General features: G+C 43.3%; 1 protein-coding gene across 2 annotated transcripts in view; it reads left to right on the plus strand.

Moving 5' to 3' along the window:
- Window positions 1-18,123, plus strand: part of CREB3L2 (cAMP responsive element binding protein 3 like 2) — an 83,225-nt gene that overhangs the window by 31,891 nt on the left and 33,211 nt on the right. For both annotated transcript variants that reach the window (XM_065038742.1, XM_065038736.1), the window contains exon 2: window positions 10,773-10,989. In XM_065038742.1, coding sequence (XP_064894814.1) covers window positions 10,773-10,989 — 217 coding nt within the window. The remainder of the gene's footprint in view (window positions 1-10,772; window positions 10,990-18,123) is intronic.

Genomic DNA, 18,123 nt, shown 5'->3' on the forward strand with positions numbered 1-18,123 from the left:
CGGCATCTTGAAGTATCCGTCTTGTGGTACAAGGAACCACTGGAGGTGGCTTCAAAACATAAGGTTTTTTGCTGTGGGATGGGTTTGGGCAGGGCTGGCTCGTCCAAAGCAGCTCTGGTGTCATGGCTTCAGGCCCAAGGTAGGGATGTTCTTCCTCTGTGTTGTCGTCATCAAGTACTATTGCTCCGCTCTTCCTTAGCTTGCTGAGGCAGTAGCCGGTTTGACATGAAGCTCTCTGCGGAGTTGCAAGCTGGAAATGTTTTGACAGTTTGGGATGGGAAGTCTTTGATGATACCTGCTGTTGGCAAAATATCAGCTCTGTATGCACCCACAGTGTTTGTGTGGGTTCGGTGCAAGTATATGAGAAGGATGAGAGTTATGTCAGATCAAAACCTGGGATGTTTCTACTTAAAGCAAGGTATAGGACTTCCTTATTGGAAAGGTGTTTTTTAATGTAGTCGTTTGTTCCACTATCTGGTGAGATCACATGCTGGAACAGGATTTGATATCAAACTGTCTTCTTTTATGCACGGTACTTGACATGTAATGCTCAGTGACAGCAGCACTGAACACAAAGTCCTGCCAGTGTTGTCTTGCTTTCTGCCCCGATAGTAGATATCTGTATGATAGAGGGGACAGCGGTTTCTGACGGGCAGGGTCTAAAACCCATGGCAGCTGAGGTCATTGCTAGCCAAAGGCTGCTGACCCTTGAGCTCTGAATCAGGTAGGGGAGTTCATCTCTCAGGTAAGGTGATATGACCTATGGATTTCTCCATATTTGTCTTGCAAAACCACTCTATTTTTTTTTCTCCTTCCCTAGTGCTCAAGCTCCTCTCTCTTGAGTTCAAGAAAGGGTTATATGTGCGTGTGGTGTGTTTGTTCTTTTTGGAACTTTACATGCATCTGCAATTTTAATCATTATGCCTATGAATATTAGGCAGCATTTATAAAAGCTAATTCATATTTTCCATAATCAACTCAAAGAGTCTGCATTTAAGCACTTGAAGAGGTAGTCTGACTCTTCAAAAATGAAGAGCACTTTAACATTTAGGAGCTTATGTTTATGTCCTTTCTTTTCAAGCCTTACCCTTCCATGCTTCTACTCTTAAAACCAGCCAAACATAAAACCGAGCAGAACCCCTCCAGCACTAAAAATCTGTAAAACAAAACCTACAGACTCTTAAATGAAGTAAAATGCCCAATCTATCCTAAAGCTGCCAATACTGATAGTAAAGCCTTACTTATAATAACCAGACATCTTTAATTAAATAGCTTAATTTTGATGGGTGGTGTGTAGGTTTTCAGTCAGAGTTAGGAAAAAGAAGGAACGATTACTCCTGCAAGCTGGAGCCTTCCCATTTAAACTTTGCAGCTATTAGAGAAGTAACATTGTTGAAGAAGCAAACAGCAATTTTAATCTTAAATGTCAAGTGCCTTGTCACTCAGGAGTGGAGAGCCAGAGCGTGCACCGAGTGCTGCTGATGAAGCAGAGGTTGTTGTTTCCTACCTATGCTGCTCAGACTATTACAATTTAGGATCCTTCTTTGAAAGATACTGGTTTGGTCCTGAGGGAGGAGGCTGTTGTGAACACTTTAGACATGTGACAGCTGACCTGAAGAGCATCTGCATTCTACAGGAGGCCCCCTGCACTAATGGGGACCTAGATGAGAAATTATGATTTTGCTGGGCTCTGCTAATGGCATCCAGCTTGCCCAATGGGCTGGTTCTGTTTCTGGGAGGTCGTGCCTGTGGGCTGAGGTTGGCAGCTTCAGGTGTTGCTTAGTATGTGGGAACCGTGATGAGACTTTGCAGGGTGAGCAGGTGAGCGAAATGCTGCTGGCCTGCAGGGCAGGTTACAGCCTCTTTGTTTTAAGTAACCATCCTTGAATTTTGTGGTGCTAGTCATCCTCAAGGAAAGGGTTTTGTCTCCATGTAGGCCAGCTTGACAATCCCCATGACTTCTGACTTCTCTCCGTGGTTATCTCTTCCTCCTTCCTGTTATATCCATAAAGTCATCTGGGAATTGCACTTGATGATCTTTAAGGGTCCCTTCTAACTTGACATAATCTATGATCTCTAAAATGGGTGCAAGACTAGCGGGTTCTGTTTAAAGTACAGGAATCACACTGGCTGTGCCCTTTACAAAGGACTTATCTGTGCCCTTCGACAAGGGATGCTGTTACATGATGACTGAGATGAATTTTCTTTGCTTTCCTCCTCTCCCATTTCCATGGTCAGTGAAGATAATAAGGGAAACCAAGTGCAGTGCGCACAAATGTTGTAAAATGCTGCTGTAACGTTAAGATCTATCTGCAAGCATTCAAGAAGAAACTGGAGTAACTGTTTTCTTTCAAAAGTGGCCATAAGTTAAACCAGCTGTGCAACAACAAAATGTGTTATTCCTGCTGCTGAGCTTTTGGCCAGCAAACAAGACCATAAATGCCCACTGGTGAATTGTAAAATATGTATACAAAGGTTTCAACTTGTCTGAAACTTTCTTTTGCTGCTTATTTTTTTGCTAAACACTGGGTACTGACCCAAAAGACACTAATTAGATGTAAAACTTCCGGTAAATGCAAAGAGCCTGTAGGTGTACCTGGCACGTAATCCAGGAAAATAAAAAAACCCCAAACAACTGCATCAATTCCTTTTTAAAAACATAACTGCTCTCTTTATGTATCTTGCCTGGGCGCCAAAAATCATCAGAGACACCAGTGACTAAGTTTTGGAAGCTGAGCTACCCTCTCTGTGTAGGGTGAGTCATGTTAGGTGGAGGTGATGGGGAGAGGCTCGCCCCTGATCTTGGTGGTTTGGAGGCTGGTGAAAGGCTGACCTGTCAGTCAAACTTGTCTTGCAGCCTCTGCAATCACTGGTGGTAAAGAATTGTGACCCAGGTGCTCACTGGGTGGAGAGAAGTGATGGAGAGCTTCAGGTTTCTGTGGTTTTGCCGCTCAAGCTGGCAGCCTAAGAGCTGACTTAGGGGACAAATGAAGTGCATGCCATTGAGCCTGGTGTAAGAGGCAAAATAAAATAAAGGGGGGGGGGAAAAAGTAACCGAGACAAAAGAATGAATGCATCTGACTTGAGAGCATAATCCAGACGCTTGCTTGCAACACAGAATTCATAATGTTTTCTGAGGTCTCAGCCAGGGACCCAGATGGGGGGAGCCTTGCTGAAGGGCTTCCAGCTCGGCTGAGTCACCACTCTGGAGCACTGGCCCCGTGACTCACCCTCTCTGACTTTGGCTCTTTTGGGGAGAGGGTGGGAAAGAGCAAAACACGCGCCTTGCCTGTTGAGAAGTTAGACTGGATCCAAGAACTCTGCACTGGGGGAGGGGCAGGGGAATGTGAGAAGGATTTTCCTATTTTATGTGACTCCCAAGAGGCTTGGGCGAGGAATGAGCAATAGCATCCTTTTCTCTGCTTGCAGATGGTGGGTTTGAGAGACACTGAACTTCAGCGTTGTTTCTCACCATTGCCTCAACTGCACAAGGGCTTCTATTTTATTTTTTTTTTTCCCCCTTTCAACCCATATTTAGTCCTAGTTATTATAGAGCTTAATTTTGGTTTTAGGTCTCAATTTAAATCCAACCTTTTTTTTTTTTTTTTTTTTTTTTTTTTTCTTTTGGGGAAGGTTGGGGAAATGTTAAGGAAAGGGAAATAATAGTTTGGAACGAGGAAAGGCAAAGGAGTAGACATGATTCTTGAAAAATCCCCCTCATTAGTTAAAAATGAATACATCTCTCTCTTTGGTGGTTGTGAGTTAGAAATACTTGAGTGTTTGCAATGGATGTGTGTGCATGCATGTGTGCATAATGCGGTGGATTATAAGATTTGCTCAGCATGAACTTCAGCATTTCCAACTGTGTAACCTGAGCAAGTTGGGAAGATGTGCACATTTCATTACCATGTAAATCTATTAGCTCTGAATTTCCTGGCATTTGTTTCACTGATGACACAACCTGAATGGTATTTTCTTAGTTTTTTTTTTTTAAACATTCCTTTTTATTTTTTATTTTTTTTTTTAATGCTTAAAATGAGCAGTTGCTGGTGCGAGACTCCAGATGATCATATCTGTTGTTATGGTAGATCTCTTTGCTGTTTTCAAATATCATTTTCATGTTACTCTTCATATCCTCCTGCAAATGAGGTAACTTCAGTATAGTTAATGACTATACAGTAAATAATTTTATAGCAGAGTAAAATAATTGAGCAACTATTTCTCTGCCTCTTGGTTTTGATTTTTACACTGTAGAAGATAAACAACTAGAAATCTGAGGTTCCCTCTGTTTGCCCTTGGCAGGTACATAAGCCAGGGTAGTGTAGATCTCTCTTCTGTGTTATCAGCATGTTTTAGGCATGAATTGAGGGACTGTTTGCGGTCCTCAGTCTCTCTGTTGTCTGCTGTGGCTGCATCTAAGCCTTTTTTCCTGCCATCAGAAAGCTCTTCCAGCTTTTTCAGTCCTTCATCGGACAGAGAGGGATGTTCTCTGTGTCCTGTTTAATAGTAAGTGGATGTGGCTGCAGTCACAAACTTAATACTGTGGTCTGTCCAAGGGGTCTCTTGTCAAATCAGGTTTCAACCATTTCAGGTGTGGTTGTATTAATTTTCCATATATTCGCTGCCAAATATAGTTTCTTCCCCCTTACTCAGATTAATGCACACCAAAGGTACGCACTCTGGTATATCAAACAGTGTAGGGTGCAGCCTTCTGCTCCTCCACTTTTTCTCGCTGTGAGGATGCTGGTGAATGACTCTGCGGGGTTGGTGTTGTCTCTCTTTCAGCCCCCATCTTTGGAATCAATCTTATGGAAAAATGCTCTACTGCTGCCAGGCTGCCCTTCATTTCTCATCCTTGTAAGAGCAATGCAGCAAAAGCTTGGATCTTTGCCTCATAACAGCAATGTATCAACACACCCCATGACAGCAGATGAGCTCTTTTATTCCCCGCAGGGCCTATGTAAATGAATCATGGAGGTTAGGCTACAGGAGCTCCATCAGTAGCTCTTCTCAAAGCTGACAAGGATTAGTACTGTGTGATACAAGCTGTGGCTGAGTTTGGAGAGGAGTAAGTGGTGGCCAGCTTCCCTGCTGCAAACATAAAGGATTCCTAGAAAGGGAAGAAGTTGAGAAAAGAGATGGACCTGAAAATGTACAGAATTTGTGTTTGGATCTCTGTGAAAATTAACTGATGCCCAAGTGCCAGTGAGTATTAAAATAGTTGTCTTAGTTGTTGGAAGCTGGTGCACGCTGACACCTCCAGTCCATTGCCAGTGAACTTGCAAGAAAGTCAAACACACCACCAGCTACATGTCTGGGAAGAAAACATCTGTGTCGAGGAAGCTTTTTAATCTGTGCCTTGGGGTTTAACCTGGAGTTGAGCACGCAGAAAGTCACGGACTTCTCTGTGGCATTGTCATCACTGGTAGGCTTCTGCTTGCAGTCTTCCACGAGCAGCATCTCTAGTCACAATTCTTCATTAGCTAAAAAGAACAGATCTCTCCTCCAAGCCCTCACAGGTAGGTGCTGTGCTTGCAAACCCAGGCAGAGCTGATAGTGAGGTGTGTGATGCCTTTTGCAGTCCTCACCACGCAGTCAAGTCTAGAACTGAGCCCATGAAGGCTGACCAGCCTATATGTGCCTTTTTTAACAACTGGTGCCTCACCTGGATGCCCCAGAGCTTGAAGCCTTTTGTTAAAAGCTGTGGCTCCTACTCGGACCTCCTCAGCTACCATATAAGCAGCTGCCAGATGTTCTCTCCATGTAGCCACACTTCTTTATCTCTTTGATGCTATTCGCTAGAAATGCTTCTAGCTTTTCTGATATTTTGTGGTTTATCTCCTATGAACCTTTGTTTATGCAAGCCACAAAAGAACTGCTGAAGAAGTTACTCCCTTTTCTTCCTATTGTCTTATTGTGATAGGAAACTGGAGAGGGGAGGAAGGGGGCAAGTTCATGCCTGTGGTGCACGTTTACATGCCCACAAATTGGGGGCTGGTTTCTGCTCTCCCCTTTTCACTCGTCTCCTCCAGGAGCACTGCCTTGTAGATTACATGCACTCTGATCCCTTTGATACAGAAGCAAGGGTGCATTACTTGCCCTCCACCCCCAATTATTGCTGCTCAAGCCTTACAAGAGGTAAATATCCATCAGTTTTGTACCTACAGATAGTGAGCTTCATTTTTATCCCATGAGTGCCTGCTGGATAGATGGGATGCTCCGACTTGGGTAGTTCTTTTGTGGAGCGGGGATTGATCCTGTCAGGATGGGGAGACCTCAGGGGTAGCCAGGAGAGAACCATTAGCTCCCAGGACGGGAATACCAGGATTTGTGGGCGATTCTCACCCCCAGCACGTTGCCCTGGGCTGCTTGGAGAGCAGGGCTTGCTCTGAGATGTGCCAGGGTGCTGCTGCTGCAGCTCCTCTCTGGGGTGGCTCTGCTGGGAAGCGTGGATGGATGGTGCTGCTGCAGCTGGTGTGTGGGTCTTGCAGCTGACGCAATGCGTTTTCCAGCTCAGTAAGCCCTCTCACTTGTTTAATAATTTAAATATAGTTATGAAGTGTCAATTTGGAGCTCTTGACTTAATTCTTTTTTTAGCGATTCTTATAAAGTCAGTTTTCTGAACACAACTGTTTCATTTTTTAGTCATGATAATGTCACACCTTTAGAGAACTGGGGCTAGTGCTGCTCTTGTCTGGCTTCAGGTAATCTCGCGGAGAAGGCAGCACTGCCGGGCACCTAGCAAAACCTGAGTGTCAGTTTTACTTCAGAGATATTTATTTGATCAGACAATAAGAAATAAAAAAAAACCAAACCAAACAAACCTCATCCCTTAGGCAGAGCTGGAAAAAAGGGCCTTTGTCTGGCAGGAGCAGGCAGATGCTGTGGAAAGCTGCAAACCACGGCCCAGCTGGTCTGCAGCCAAATACTACTTTCGAAGAGCCATCCAAAATCCGCCCTGCACCCAGATATGCGAGCTCTCCTCTGTTTGCTTACCACGGGGTGATGTTCGTAGGTGTTTTGTGCTCCCCAAAAGCACCTGGGTTATAGGTGGGAGCAAATGTCCAACCAGATTGGCAGTGAAACTCTGTGGGTCTGCAAGTTACTTTCTCTTTGTAAACAGGAGCGCTGCTGTTTTGTTTGTCTTTTCAGTGTTCTGGGGGAAGGGGAAGCGGAAGATAAGGTTACGCCTGTCCTAAATCCATGACTTTTACAGAGGTTAAAATCCCAGCTGAACACAGCTTTTTTGCTATGTAGAGAGAATAGTTTTAAGAATTCAAGCAGGCTCCTTGTACCAACACATGTCTGTAATTAGTGCTGTGGGGTGTGAGGACAGCAGGAAGCTGGCAATGGAGCTGTCTACAGAGGTATTAAAATAAAAGAAAAAGGCACATTTTCAATGCCAATGCTCCTTTCTCCCCCTCTTTTTTTTTCTTTTCAAAAGTAACCCCTCTAGGTGAAAGATGCCAAGCTGAAAGCCACATCTTTTCCAAGCAAACATATATTCAGGTCGTAGGCATAAAATTCTCCGTTTCTTCCCTAAATTGCCTTTTTCTGTTCCGGAGTACAGGGGTGGTTGGTGCCGTATCAGAATTGAGGGTTATTCTGTGGCTTTCCAGCTCTGGAAGGGGCTGATGACCACTAAGATGAGTGCAGAAGTGGAGAGGGGAGCGCAGAGGGGAGGAAGAGGAGGGTTGGCAGCGGGAGGACGTGCTTTTGGAAAGACACAGGGAGCAGCTTAGGTGTAGGTGAAAGTTTCAAGGAGCTGGAGGCCTAAATGCTCCCGGGTGGTTTCTGCTCTAGCTGCTGCTCAACGTGCTTTTTAAGTTCTCTAGACAAATGGAGCTGCTTTCAATTAGACAATTGTTAGCTTAAGGAAAAAGCTTTAAGCATTCACTATAGTAGAGATGTGCATAACATATGAAAGATTCCTGTAGCTGAGGTGGTGGTGTTTTTTGTAATCACTGAGTGAAGTCCAGATCCCTAAAATTGTCTCTTCCCCTTGTTCAGTAGCTGGGCAGCCCAACCTATGTCTGTTTGAGGCTTCTCTATTGACCAGTCTGCAAAGTTATATCAGACTATTAACGATAAGATTGAAAATGATGATGAAACTGGAGAATAATTTAAAAACCCAGTTGACCATTTACTTGCTGTCAAACACTTCTGTTGTAAATGCAAAATCTTTCTTCCTTACTTCTTGCTGCTTTGCAGCTTTGCAGCTGCACATGAAAAGGAGAAAGCACAACTATTGATGAACCTGCTGAACACCCTTCCCCACCCCAAGGTCCTCTTTCTCTCTGGTTTTGGGAAGCTGAATGTTGGGTTTCCTTCTTTGCTATTCTTGAAGCGATTTTAGGAAAATTCCCCATTCAGAAAGGGAAAAAGAAAAGTATATCTGATTTAAATAACTTTAATCAAATAGAACAAGTAAAATAGTATTTGATATTAATTTCTTCCATGTCAAAGCAGTAGTATGCAGAAGGCTAACAGAAATCTTCATTTGTGAATTTGACAAAAATAGCTGAATAGCCTGTAGTCGTTTTGTCTTTCAGTTGAGTCTGTTAAAGTAGAAGATCTAAATAGTGTCAGGCTAAGTCAACACTTAGTTATGGTATTTTGAAGGATGACATCCTCAGATTGGATGACACTGGTGATAAAGTAGCTGTGTGATGAAACCAGGGTATTAACATTGTGGCATCCGTATTTCAGCATCTGCTAGTCATCAGTCAGAATAATGCATGCAAGAATTAGAAAGATTGAAATGTTCTAGCCAGGTTTAGGAAAATATGTAAACAATACAACTGACTCTCACCATTAGCCCAAATCGAAAGACGTGTTTAGACTGGGGGAAAAATATTCTCCCTAAGAAAGGCACTGTTCTTTATAGGTTCATCCTTGACTTCTGTCATGGTTGTGAGGCATTTTTGTCCCTTGTTTACTCTTTCAGGTCTGCCTACCCTGTTTTGCTCAGTGACTTTATTGGTGCACCAGGGTGTTCAGCTAGTCTTGAGCATCCTTTTTCTTCTTTGCGCAGTGGAGAATTGTAGTTTATTTTTTTGTCCTTCCAGGCGTTGGGAGGCAGCCATGGATGTGAAGTGCTAGTGAGCCCTTGGGTATAAAAATTTAACAAGTATTTCTAGGGTGGTCATGACCCTCTTGCTGAGTCATCTGAGAGTTTGTTTTGTAGCGTTATCATTTACAACAAGTAAATATGAGGCTACAAATCTGTTTTGCCATTTGTAAAGGCTTTGCTTTAGCTAGCTTGCCATCCCAGCATAGCAACTGTGGTCCTCTGTTTATTGCCTTGTGTTTAGTAAATATTTTCTTTTACTCTGCGTTGGTCAGAATTGACTGAAGCCTTATTAATTTTGAAAGAAGGCACAGTTAGCACTCTTGGAAGATCCACTCAAACTTCCAGGGGACTCTGCGAGAGCCGGCTGTGCTCACTGTTTCTCAGCATTGGGCTTCAAAGCCACAGATGCTACTGGAGCTGTGAAATGTGTGTACATGGGGGTGTGAGCACACCACTTCCTCACGGATTTAGACAATATTGACTTGTTTAGTCCTTAATTTAGCCTACAGGAAGCTGAATCTTGAATTTCAGTGTTTGTTTCTGCAGGAGAGAGCAAGACGAAGAGCCAAGATCAATACTGGTTGTAAAACCAGCAAATCAAACAGACTTGGACTTTTGTAGGGGGATCATGCCCCAATCAGCAGAGACTCCTATATAAGACAGTAGATAATGCCTGATTGTTTAGAAAGGCTCATTACAATTCATTGTACAAATATTTTTGTACAAAGATGGAATTCTTTGAATGACATGAACAGGAATGGTTTCTTGCAATATAGTTTCTTGGTCTGTTAAAGATACAGTCTTCTGACATTGGAAACAAAACCAAGAATTGCTGCAGAGTTTTTGGTTATTGATTGAAACTGGTTTAGAGTCTCAAGAAGTAAATAGGAAGATTTGGTTTGCGCTCATTTTTAATAAGAAACAAACACAAAGTTATCCTACTACATACAGCCATAACATGTGCTGTCAGTTTAATGAATTCAGTGTAATAGATAAAGCGGTAATTAGTACTGGCTGTTAGGAGCTTTAGCTGTGGGGCCTAGAAGCTGGATATAGACTCTAGTCCTATGTGGAATGTGACTTCTAAAACAGATACATAAATCAGCCAGGAAAACCGTTTTATAGCAAATGTATAATTGCTTGGCTGGGTACGTGCATGGGCCTGTTTTCCTAGAGTGTGCTGTATGTTCTGCGCAGTTAAAATAGTCATACGTGCTGTCAGAGTCTGTGTCTGTGTTCCCTTATTCTTCTCTGCCTCAGTGAACATTAACCCGATATATTCTGTTCCACACACAACATGTTCTGTTGAAAAATCCTGCAGGATCTTTCACACTGTCTGGGTGAAACGTGCATTCGCGTTTTTGCTGCTGTGCTTTAGTTAGTACTTTGTGGGGGTACGAGAGGGAAGGAGTCTGCTTCAGGACGTGTCAGCCATGCTTCTATTTTCTGTTTTCATTGCATGTTAATCACAGGCTCTTCTGTTGCAATGTATGCCTCTGAGAAGACTTTTGTTCTAGCTGTAGCTCTTCAGCTTGAAGTAGTGATTGGTGGAGGAGGTCGTCAGGCAGGGCTGGTAGCTCCTGCTGCTGACTGGCACGGGTGCCCGGTGCAGATACTGGAATGGTTCTGATCAATGCTCTCCTGTTGTTGGGATGACAGGCAAGAAAATAAACTTTTTCGCCCCTTTTTATCCCCACAGCACTTCACAGAGTTCCTGGATGAGTTTTCACCAGATGTCCTAGGCCAGCTCTTGAATGATCCCTTCTTGTCTGAGAAGAATGAAATAATGGAGGTGGAACTGTCTCTGGCGTCCCCAGCACCCCTCATCCAGGCAGAACACAGCTACTCCCTCTGCGGGGACTCTCGGCCCCAGTCTCCTTTGACCCACATCTCGACTGATGACAACTTCAATGAAGGTAGAACTGATGTGTGCAAAATCCACTGATACTGGTGCACTGAGCTCTTGCTTGTTTGTCATGATGATGCAGTAATGAGATATTCCTGGTGGGGTGATGACGCACTAAGGTTGCATGTGAATGCTCTGTGCTAATTGAAATACCTACAATGAAATTGCTGAAGGGATTTTTTTTAAGTCTGCAGGCATTGTGAATAAAGGAACTTGTCTGTAGACAGGGAAATTGTGCTCAGCAGAAGTTACTAATTTGCACCATTAACATTTTGAGTTAGAAGTAAGGTGCTCATCAAAAAGAAATGGGAGAAGAACCAGAAATACACTTGTTTCCATGTATCTGAACGTGTGATTGGTGGAGGTAAGTGGTGAATGATAAACTACATGAGTCAGATGAGAACCACCATGAAGTTTGGGTGCTGTTGAACTTGACATGGAAGGAAAGAGTGAGATGTTTTTTTTCTCATCTTCAGGAAAAAAGGCAAAAGGGAGATCTTACTGCTGTCTGTGGCTATCTGATGAAAGAGCGCAGAGAAGACAAAGCTAAACTCTTTTGAGAGGCACAGCATGGGCACAGGAGCTAGTGGTTGCAGGTTGCAATATGGGAAATTCCAGTTGGGTATTAGAAAAATCTTTTTCACCATGAAAGTGGGTCAGACATTTGAACAGGAGTCCAGAGACGCTGTGAAGTCTTCATCCATGGAGATATTCAAAGCTGCATTTGGAAAGGAGCTGAGCAACATGATCCAAGTTAGCCATACTCTGAATGAAGAGTTTGGGCAACATGGTCTCCGGAGGTTCCTTCAAAGCTACATAATTTCAAACTTACTGAAAACAAACAAACCTTTTAGACTACACTTATTTTTCAGTAGTGAGTATCTGGAGCTTTCTCATATCCCAAAATGAAAATCAGATCATTTTATTTACGTTTCTAAATATAAGTGTAGGAGTGTAGGAGGTGCTGCCCCAGTGTTAAAACCTGTCTTGCTGAAGTCCTTGTTTTTTTTTTTTTTTTTCTTTTAAGAAAATAAAGACATGCAAACTAAAAAATAATGCCCATCAGGAAGCTATCGATGATCTTGTAAAGACATAATAACTTCAATTTTATAGATTTTTGTGGTTGTGAGAAATGGCAGTGCATAGAAAATGATTAAAATCAACAGCGTTTTTTAGCATTTACCTTAATTCAGCAGTTACAAACACCTGGAGGGGGAACAAAGGGGAATGCAGGATGGGTGGGAGGAAGGATCCAACCTGTTTGTTCTGGTGTGAGGATGCCTGCTGGCCAGCAGGGGAGTTCAAGGTAAAAACCTAGTGCTTGACAGAGGAGCAAAGCTGTGAATATCTGGTAACTGGTAGGAATAATCACCATGGCAGACTTTCACTCCTAATAATTGGTTTATGTCTTCAACATTGGCTTTACAGTGAAAAGCAGTAGAGTACTAAGCTGGGTTGCAATAAGAGGAAGAGAAATCAGTGCTTAGGCCTAAGCATTAACAAGCTAAACTGTATATAAAGTTCCAGCAGGACATGAGTTTTCAAAAGCTGACAGTTTTATAGTCCAAAGTGCTCTCTTAAAACAAGATGTGGTCTGTTAGAGATTTCACAAGAGGGCAGCTAATACAACCTGTGAGAAGGCTTCTCAAGGTGAGACAGGGTTTTGGAGATCATCTGGAAATATCATCTATGTAAAACTGTCCAATTTTAGATTTCCTAATTGTTTTATTTGAATATCTTTAAGTGACTACATATAGGAGATAGAAACTTTAATTGTGGCAGGAGAAACAAGCACAAGACACCTCAGAAGGCAAGCTTCTCTGGAAGTTAATAGAGAGAAACTTCAAATTAGGCTAAAAGTGAGGAGAGTTTCCTGTGGGGAAAAATCCTGAAGAAATTCATACTGCTGAGACCACTGGGTAATTAATAGAGCTCTAGTCAAAGGATGCTTTAAAAAGCCAAGAAACATTAACAAGTGGGTTTAAAAATAGAAAATTAATGGAAAGCATTTCATCTTCTGTTCACTCTGCAGAGTGTTTCGTAAGATAGGAGGGGGAGGAGGAGGAGTTGTTCTTGGTGTTGAGGATTTTATTTAGTCTTAACCCTGGAATCATGCTCACAAACTTTCAAAACCTATTGACTTCATAACAGTGAAGCTCAGAGAAATACTTGAGGGAACTGCAGAATTACAGTTAACTTGACTGTCTGATAGATATCCAAAGGCATCACCCTTATGATGTTTTGGTCCTTAAGTCCGTGAGAGCAGAGAGGGAGATTTTGTGGGTGGCATTGCAGCAGGGCTTGGCAGTGAAGGTTGAAAGCATCTGTCTTGTTAGGCGGTGGAGGAATGCAGCGCTCCTGTTGACTCTGGTGAATGGCAGTCCCTTTGGTGGAGTAAGGGGACAGCTATTGGGAGCACCAGGATCCCTTTGAGGAGTGGGAGGCACATGGTGTGGAAGGGGAGGTCCATGTACTCCAACATGATCTCCTGCTGCTGCAGGAAGGGGAGCAAATCTGTGCAGTGGCAGGGGCTGAGAAATGAGGAGGACTGAGGGGATTACATAAAGAACATGCAAAAAATTTACATTCTCCAAATAACCACCCCACTGGGCGAATTGCCGAGCTCCTTCAGCTGTTGTGTTTTCATGGTATCTCCATGGCAAGGCTTCATGATCCTGCTGATGCAGGACCCAGCTCTGCAGGACTGGGTGTAGAAACAGGCCAGTGTGGAGGCTCATGTACGACATGTGTGTGTATGTATGCACACGTGGCATGGACACATGTGACATGGACACATGCATGCCCGTGGCCAGCAGCAGGCCCTTTCTGTGCCAGCCAGACATGCCAGCATGTTGTCCGCAGTTGGAGGGAGGCTGCCTGCACCCAGGGACTGGGGGCAGCTTGTACCACACAGGTCTGGTGTCCTGAAGGCTAGCATTGCCTGCCTGCCTTTAAAAATAGCCTTAAAAATTGAAGTTTGTTTCCATAGTGACAGGCCCTTGGAGATGGTGGGGAGGCAGGAGTGACAGCTGGGGGTGTGTGGCCCATCTTGGGGCAGGTTCCTGCTGGCTGTGTGGGACCTGGGTGGCCCCAGCCTTCAGTCCCAGCCCCAAGGTGCTGAGGCTGGTGTGCTGCCATCAGACAGGCCCCACTTTGTGTTGCACCGCTACCTGCGTCTCTGCTCCCCTCCTTCAGCCCGTGCCTGCTGTTGGAGGAAGGAATTGGATTTCGGGAGTGCCTCACTATGGTTCAGTGCCACTCAGCACCTGCAGCAGTTTTCATCTACATGTTTGTAAGTGTGGGGTCCCAGAGCCCCAAGTTACTGGGAGACTGAGAAAAAGGCCTGTTTTGTTTGGGAAATGATCTTCAAATTAGTGTTAAGCCACTCAGTGTGTATTTCCATCTTTTATTTTCCCAGCTAAGTCTCTGACAACTGCACCAAAAATGTTATTTAACATTTCCTTTCAGCCGTTAGGATGGAGTGAATGATTGCTCTGACTCTGTAAGTGCCTTCTTACCAACCATTGCAGGAACAGATCGCTTCTGCTGTGAAACATTCTCATTAGACACTACCTGTCCATTCCTGGGGTATCTATGATTGCTAAATTGACCTGTTCTAATAATCTTAAATCTTACGTAAGTCTGGGGTGTTTTGTTTGTTTGTTTGTTTTTTGTGGTTTAATTTGGTTTTGGTTTTGTTTTGTTTTGGGTTTGGTTTGGTTTTGGTTTGTGTTTTGTGCTAGAAGTGTAAAACCTAGCAAACTTGTAAACCTGGGTCTTGTTGACCTCAAGGTGAGAACATGTTTAAGTGTCCATAAGATCAGGGTCCCAACACTGGTTTTCCCCACTTATTAGTTCTTTTGACTTCACTGTATTGAGGGTATTTCCCCAGCTTTGTGCAGAAAAACTTCTGAATACTCACAAACTGTTGCTAGTGTGTGGTCTCTGAAGGTGTCAGTCCCTAAATCTCTAGTTTATGAAAGCATTGGCAAGAGTAACTATTTCAACGCAGATGTGTGCAAGATATGTGGCGTTTAGCTATTTGGGTTTCCCCCTCCCCCCCAGAGAATCTATTCTTGTATCCAATTTTACATAAGCTTTTAAGACTAAAGAGAGAGATTTATAGGCCTGGCTTGCTTGCTTGCAGCTGTCTGACCGTGAGCTTTTGTTTGCCTGAACTGGTGAATAAGGCATCAGGCCTGGGGAGGGCTCCAGGCTGTAACACAGAAAAGGTTGCGTCCCAGGTACCGATGAGCTGCGTTGGTTGCGCTGCCGCCTCTCTCACAGCAGGTTTCTGCTTTCTAGTTGTGATCCTTGAGGTTTGGTTTATTTTTCAGACAACTGCAGAGTAGTTGTGGAGAAGCACAGTTGGTAGTTATGAAGTGGAAAATGCTTCTAAGAAGGAAATGAAGAAGCTGGAAGAATAGGTTGAGAATGGGGCTGATAAGGGAGACCTCTTGCTGTGCGTCAGGGCTTTTTGGGGCACAGGTTCACTTCTAACAGTTGTAAACATTTAGGGGAAAAAAGCTTTGTTTTCTGTTATGGTTGGTGCATGTCTGTTTTCAGTTTTCCAGTCCCTGTTGTGGGTCAGACAGCCAGAAGGAAGGCCAAACCCGAGTTTCAACAGGGACTGTGCTTAGCCTCCTGTGTGACCTGAGATCACAGGATTAGAGAATATTAGAGATTGGAAGGGACCTCGAAAGATCATCTAGTCCAATGCCCCCACCAGAGCAGGAACACCTAGGTGAGGTTACACAGGAAGGCATCCAGGCGGGTTTTGAATGTTTCCAAAGAAGGAGACTCCACAACCTCCCTGGGCAGCCTGTTCCAGTGCTCTGTTACCCTCACTGTGAAGAAGTTTCTTCTCATATTTAAGTGGGAAGAGATGTGAGTCCTTTCCTGCCCTCCGATGCTTCATCTTGTCAGATATAGACATAAACTTTAGGACATTGGCTGCCCCTTGTTTTGGATGTGTGAGATACATAGGCAAGAACCGACTGCGAGTAATATGGAGGGGCTGGTGTGCAGCAGGAATGCAGAGGCAAAGTCTGCAGCATCAGTGTGGGGCTCTTCACCCTCTGGGATCAGCTCAAGTGATGGGGGTGGTTTGTGATGGGCGTGTATTTGGGCTTTGTATGTGTTTTATATTTTGTGAGCCCAGCAGGACACAGACAGTGGACAGCTGACTAGTCATTTGTATGGTTTTTCTCCTCAAATGGTGGCCAGGTGGCTGGGTGCATTCCTTTCCTCATCTCCCAAGGGCTCTTCTGTTGAGACTAGTCTTAGTCCCCACCTGCCTCTCCTGTTCTTGGTTTCCTGTTCAGGAATGCTTTGAAGTTTCTCTTGGATTTGAAACGGCTTGCCTTGGCTGGAGGTTTGACAGTGATTGCAGAAATGGTATGTTTCTATTTTGCTCTTAGCTGTGCCAAAACCGAGGCTGGTCCCAGAATATAACCTGTATTGTTGTTGGGTTTTTTACTTCTGAGGTCATGTTTTCCTGTAACGTGCTTTTAAAAGCTAAATTTTCCTTTGAAGATTCAACTACATGGTTTGAAAAAGAAAAAAAAAAAAAAAAGAACAAACAAATAAACAAAACCACACACAAAACCCACCCAAACAACAAACTGAAAAAACTCAAAACAAACAAACAAACCCCCCAAAATCAAATGGCTCCCACTTTTCCAGTGCAAATATCCCTTCAACAATAAATCTAGCCCTCGTCTCAAGCAATGCTTTGTACAGAAGAATGCTTATTTATGTATGGAGTCTACAAGCAGTAATCACGTTGTGCTGTTTCTGCATAGAGTTACCCATGGGCTTGAGGTTCAGGGTAATCTCCATGCATTTTATACGTATATATATATATATGTGTGTGTGTGTGTGTATTTTTAACCCATATATATAATATATTAATTATATAAAATAGGTTATATTTTCTATTTTTATTTTTATATGAGCCATATATATGCACACACACACATTGTCTTTCTCCTATATATTTTTCTTGAAATACTGAGTCAATGAGATGTGAACAATGAAAATGGAACCTCCTCTGCCCTGACTTTAAAGAAAATGGAACTGGACAAAGAAGTTCAGTTGTGTTTGGAAAAGATGCTGTCAAAGCCATGCTGATAATTTTTGCAAGTACATTCCAATGCAACTTTTTTTCTGTGTGGGTTTTTTTATTTTTGTGTGTTGTTTTAAGAAATGGGAAGGAAGACATTTGGTGGTGACAGCCTGTATTTGTGTGATTTTATGTGATTAGGTAGCAATCGGTCCTTGTCAGCATCTGCAGTTTTAAAGGATGGGGAGACTTGCGAACTTTTATATGCCTAAGGTCCATAATCTCAGTAAATCACTTTGAATCAAGCCTGTAACTTCTACTTGGGCAGCAGTGTGTCTGAATAACGCCAGATTTGATTTAGAGGTGGGCATTTTGGTGATTACTTATGCTTACAGTTAATAATTGACAACTTTATTTGCAGTCAGACCTCCTTTAGCTTCCAGTTCCACATATGAGATCTCTTTCTGGCCTTTTTAACTGCTGGAGTAAAGAACCATCTGCTCTCAGAAACCTCTTTCCCTAGGTGCTTGTAGGCTGTGATTAAGTTCCCTCTTGATTTCTGCTTGGGTACAGTTTAGATCTACTCCTACATTTATACAGTCAAAAAATTACATTAGGCCATTTGAAGGCAACTGTGAGGCTGATGTGGCTCGTGATGAAAATGACTTTGACACCCCTGGGTTAGATGAAACTGCACTTCTCTGTTGTTTCCCTATATGGGATATCTTCTGGGCACTGAGCTATTCTTGCAATTCCTTTCTGAACAAAAGGACATTAGCAGTTCCTTTTCAAAACTGTGTAAAGTGACCACAGGAGCTCATTTCCCAGGAATAGTTTCCCTAATGATGAATATTAGCGGAATACTCCTCCCACTTCCAGTCCTGCTGTTTCTAAGCCAGTGATCTCATTCTCTTTTAGCTGCGGTGTTGCACTGGGAGTTCATGCTCACTTAGTTATGTGCCGGGAGCATCAAGTCCTTTCAATGTGCGCCAAAGCCTGATTCCTGCCATAATACGGATGTGCCTTCACAACACTGGTGTGGAGTGTGGGGAGAAAAAACAAGAAGGGCAAGAGAGAACT

The sequence above is a fragment of the Columba livia genome, chromosome 1 (assembly GCF_036013475.1).
Source record: "Columba livia isolate bColLiv1 breed racing homer chromosome 1, bColLiv1.pat.W.v2, whole genome shotgun sequence".
Taxonomy (NCBI): domain Eukaryota; kingdom Metazoa; phylum Chordata; class Aves; order Columbiformes; family Columbidae; genus Columba; species Columba livia.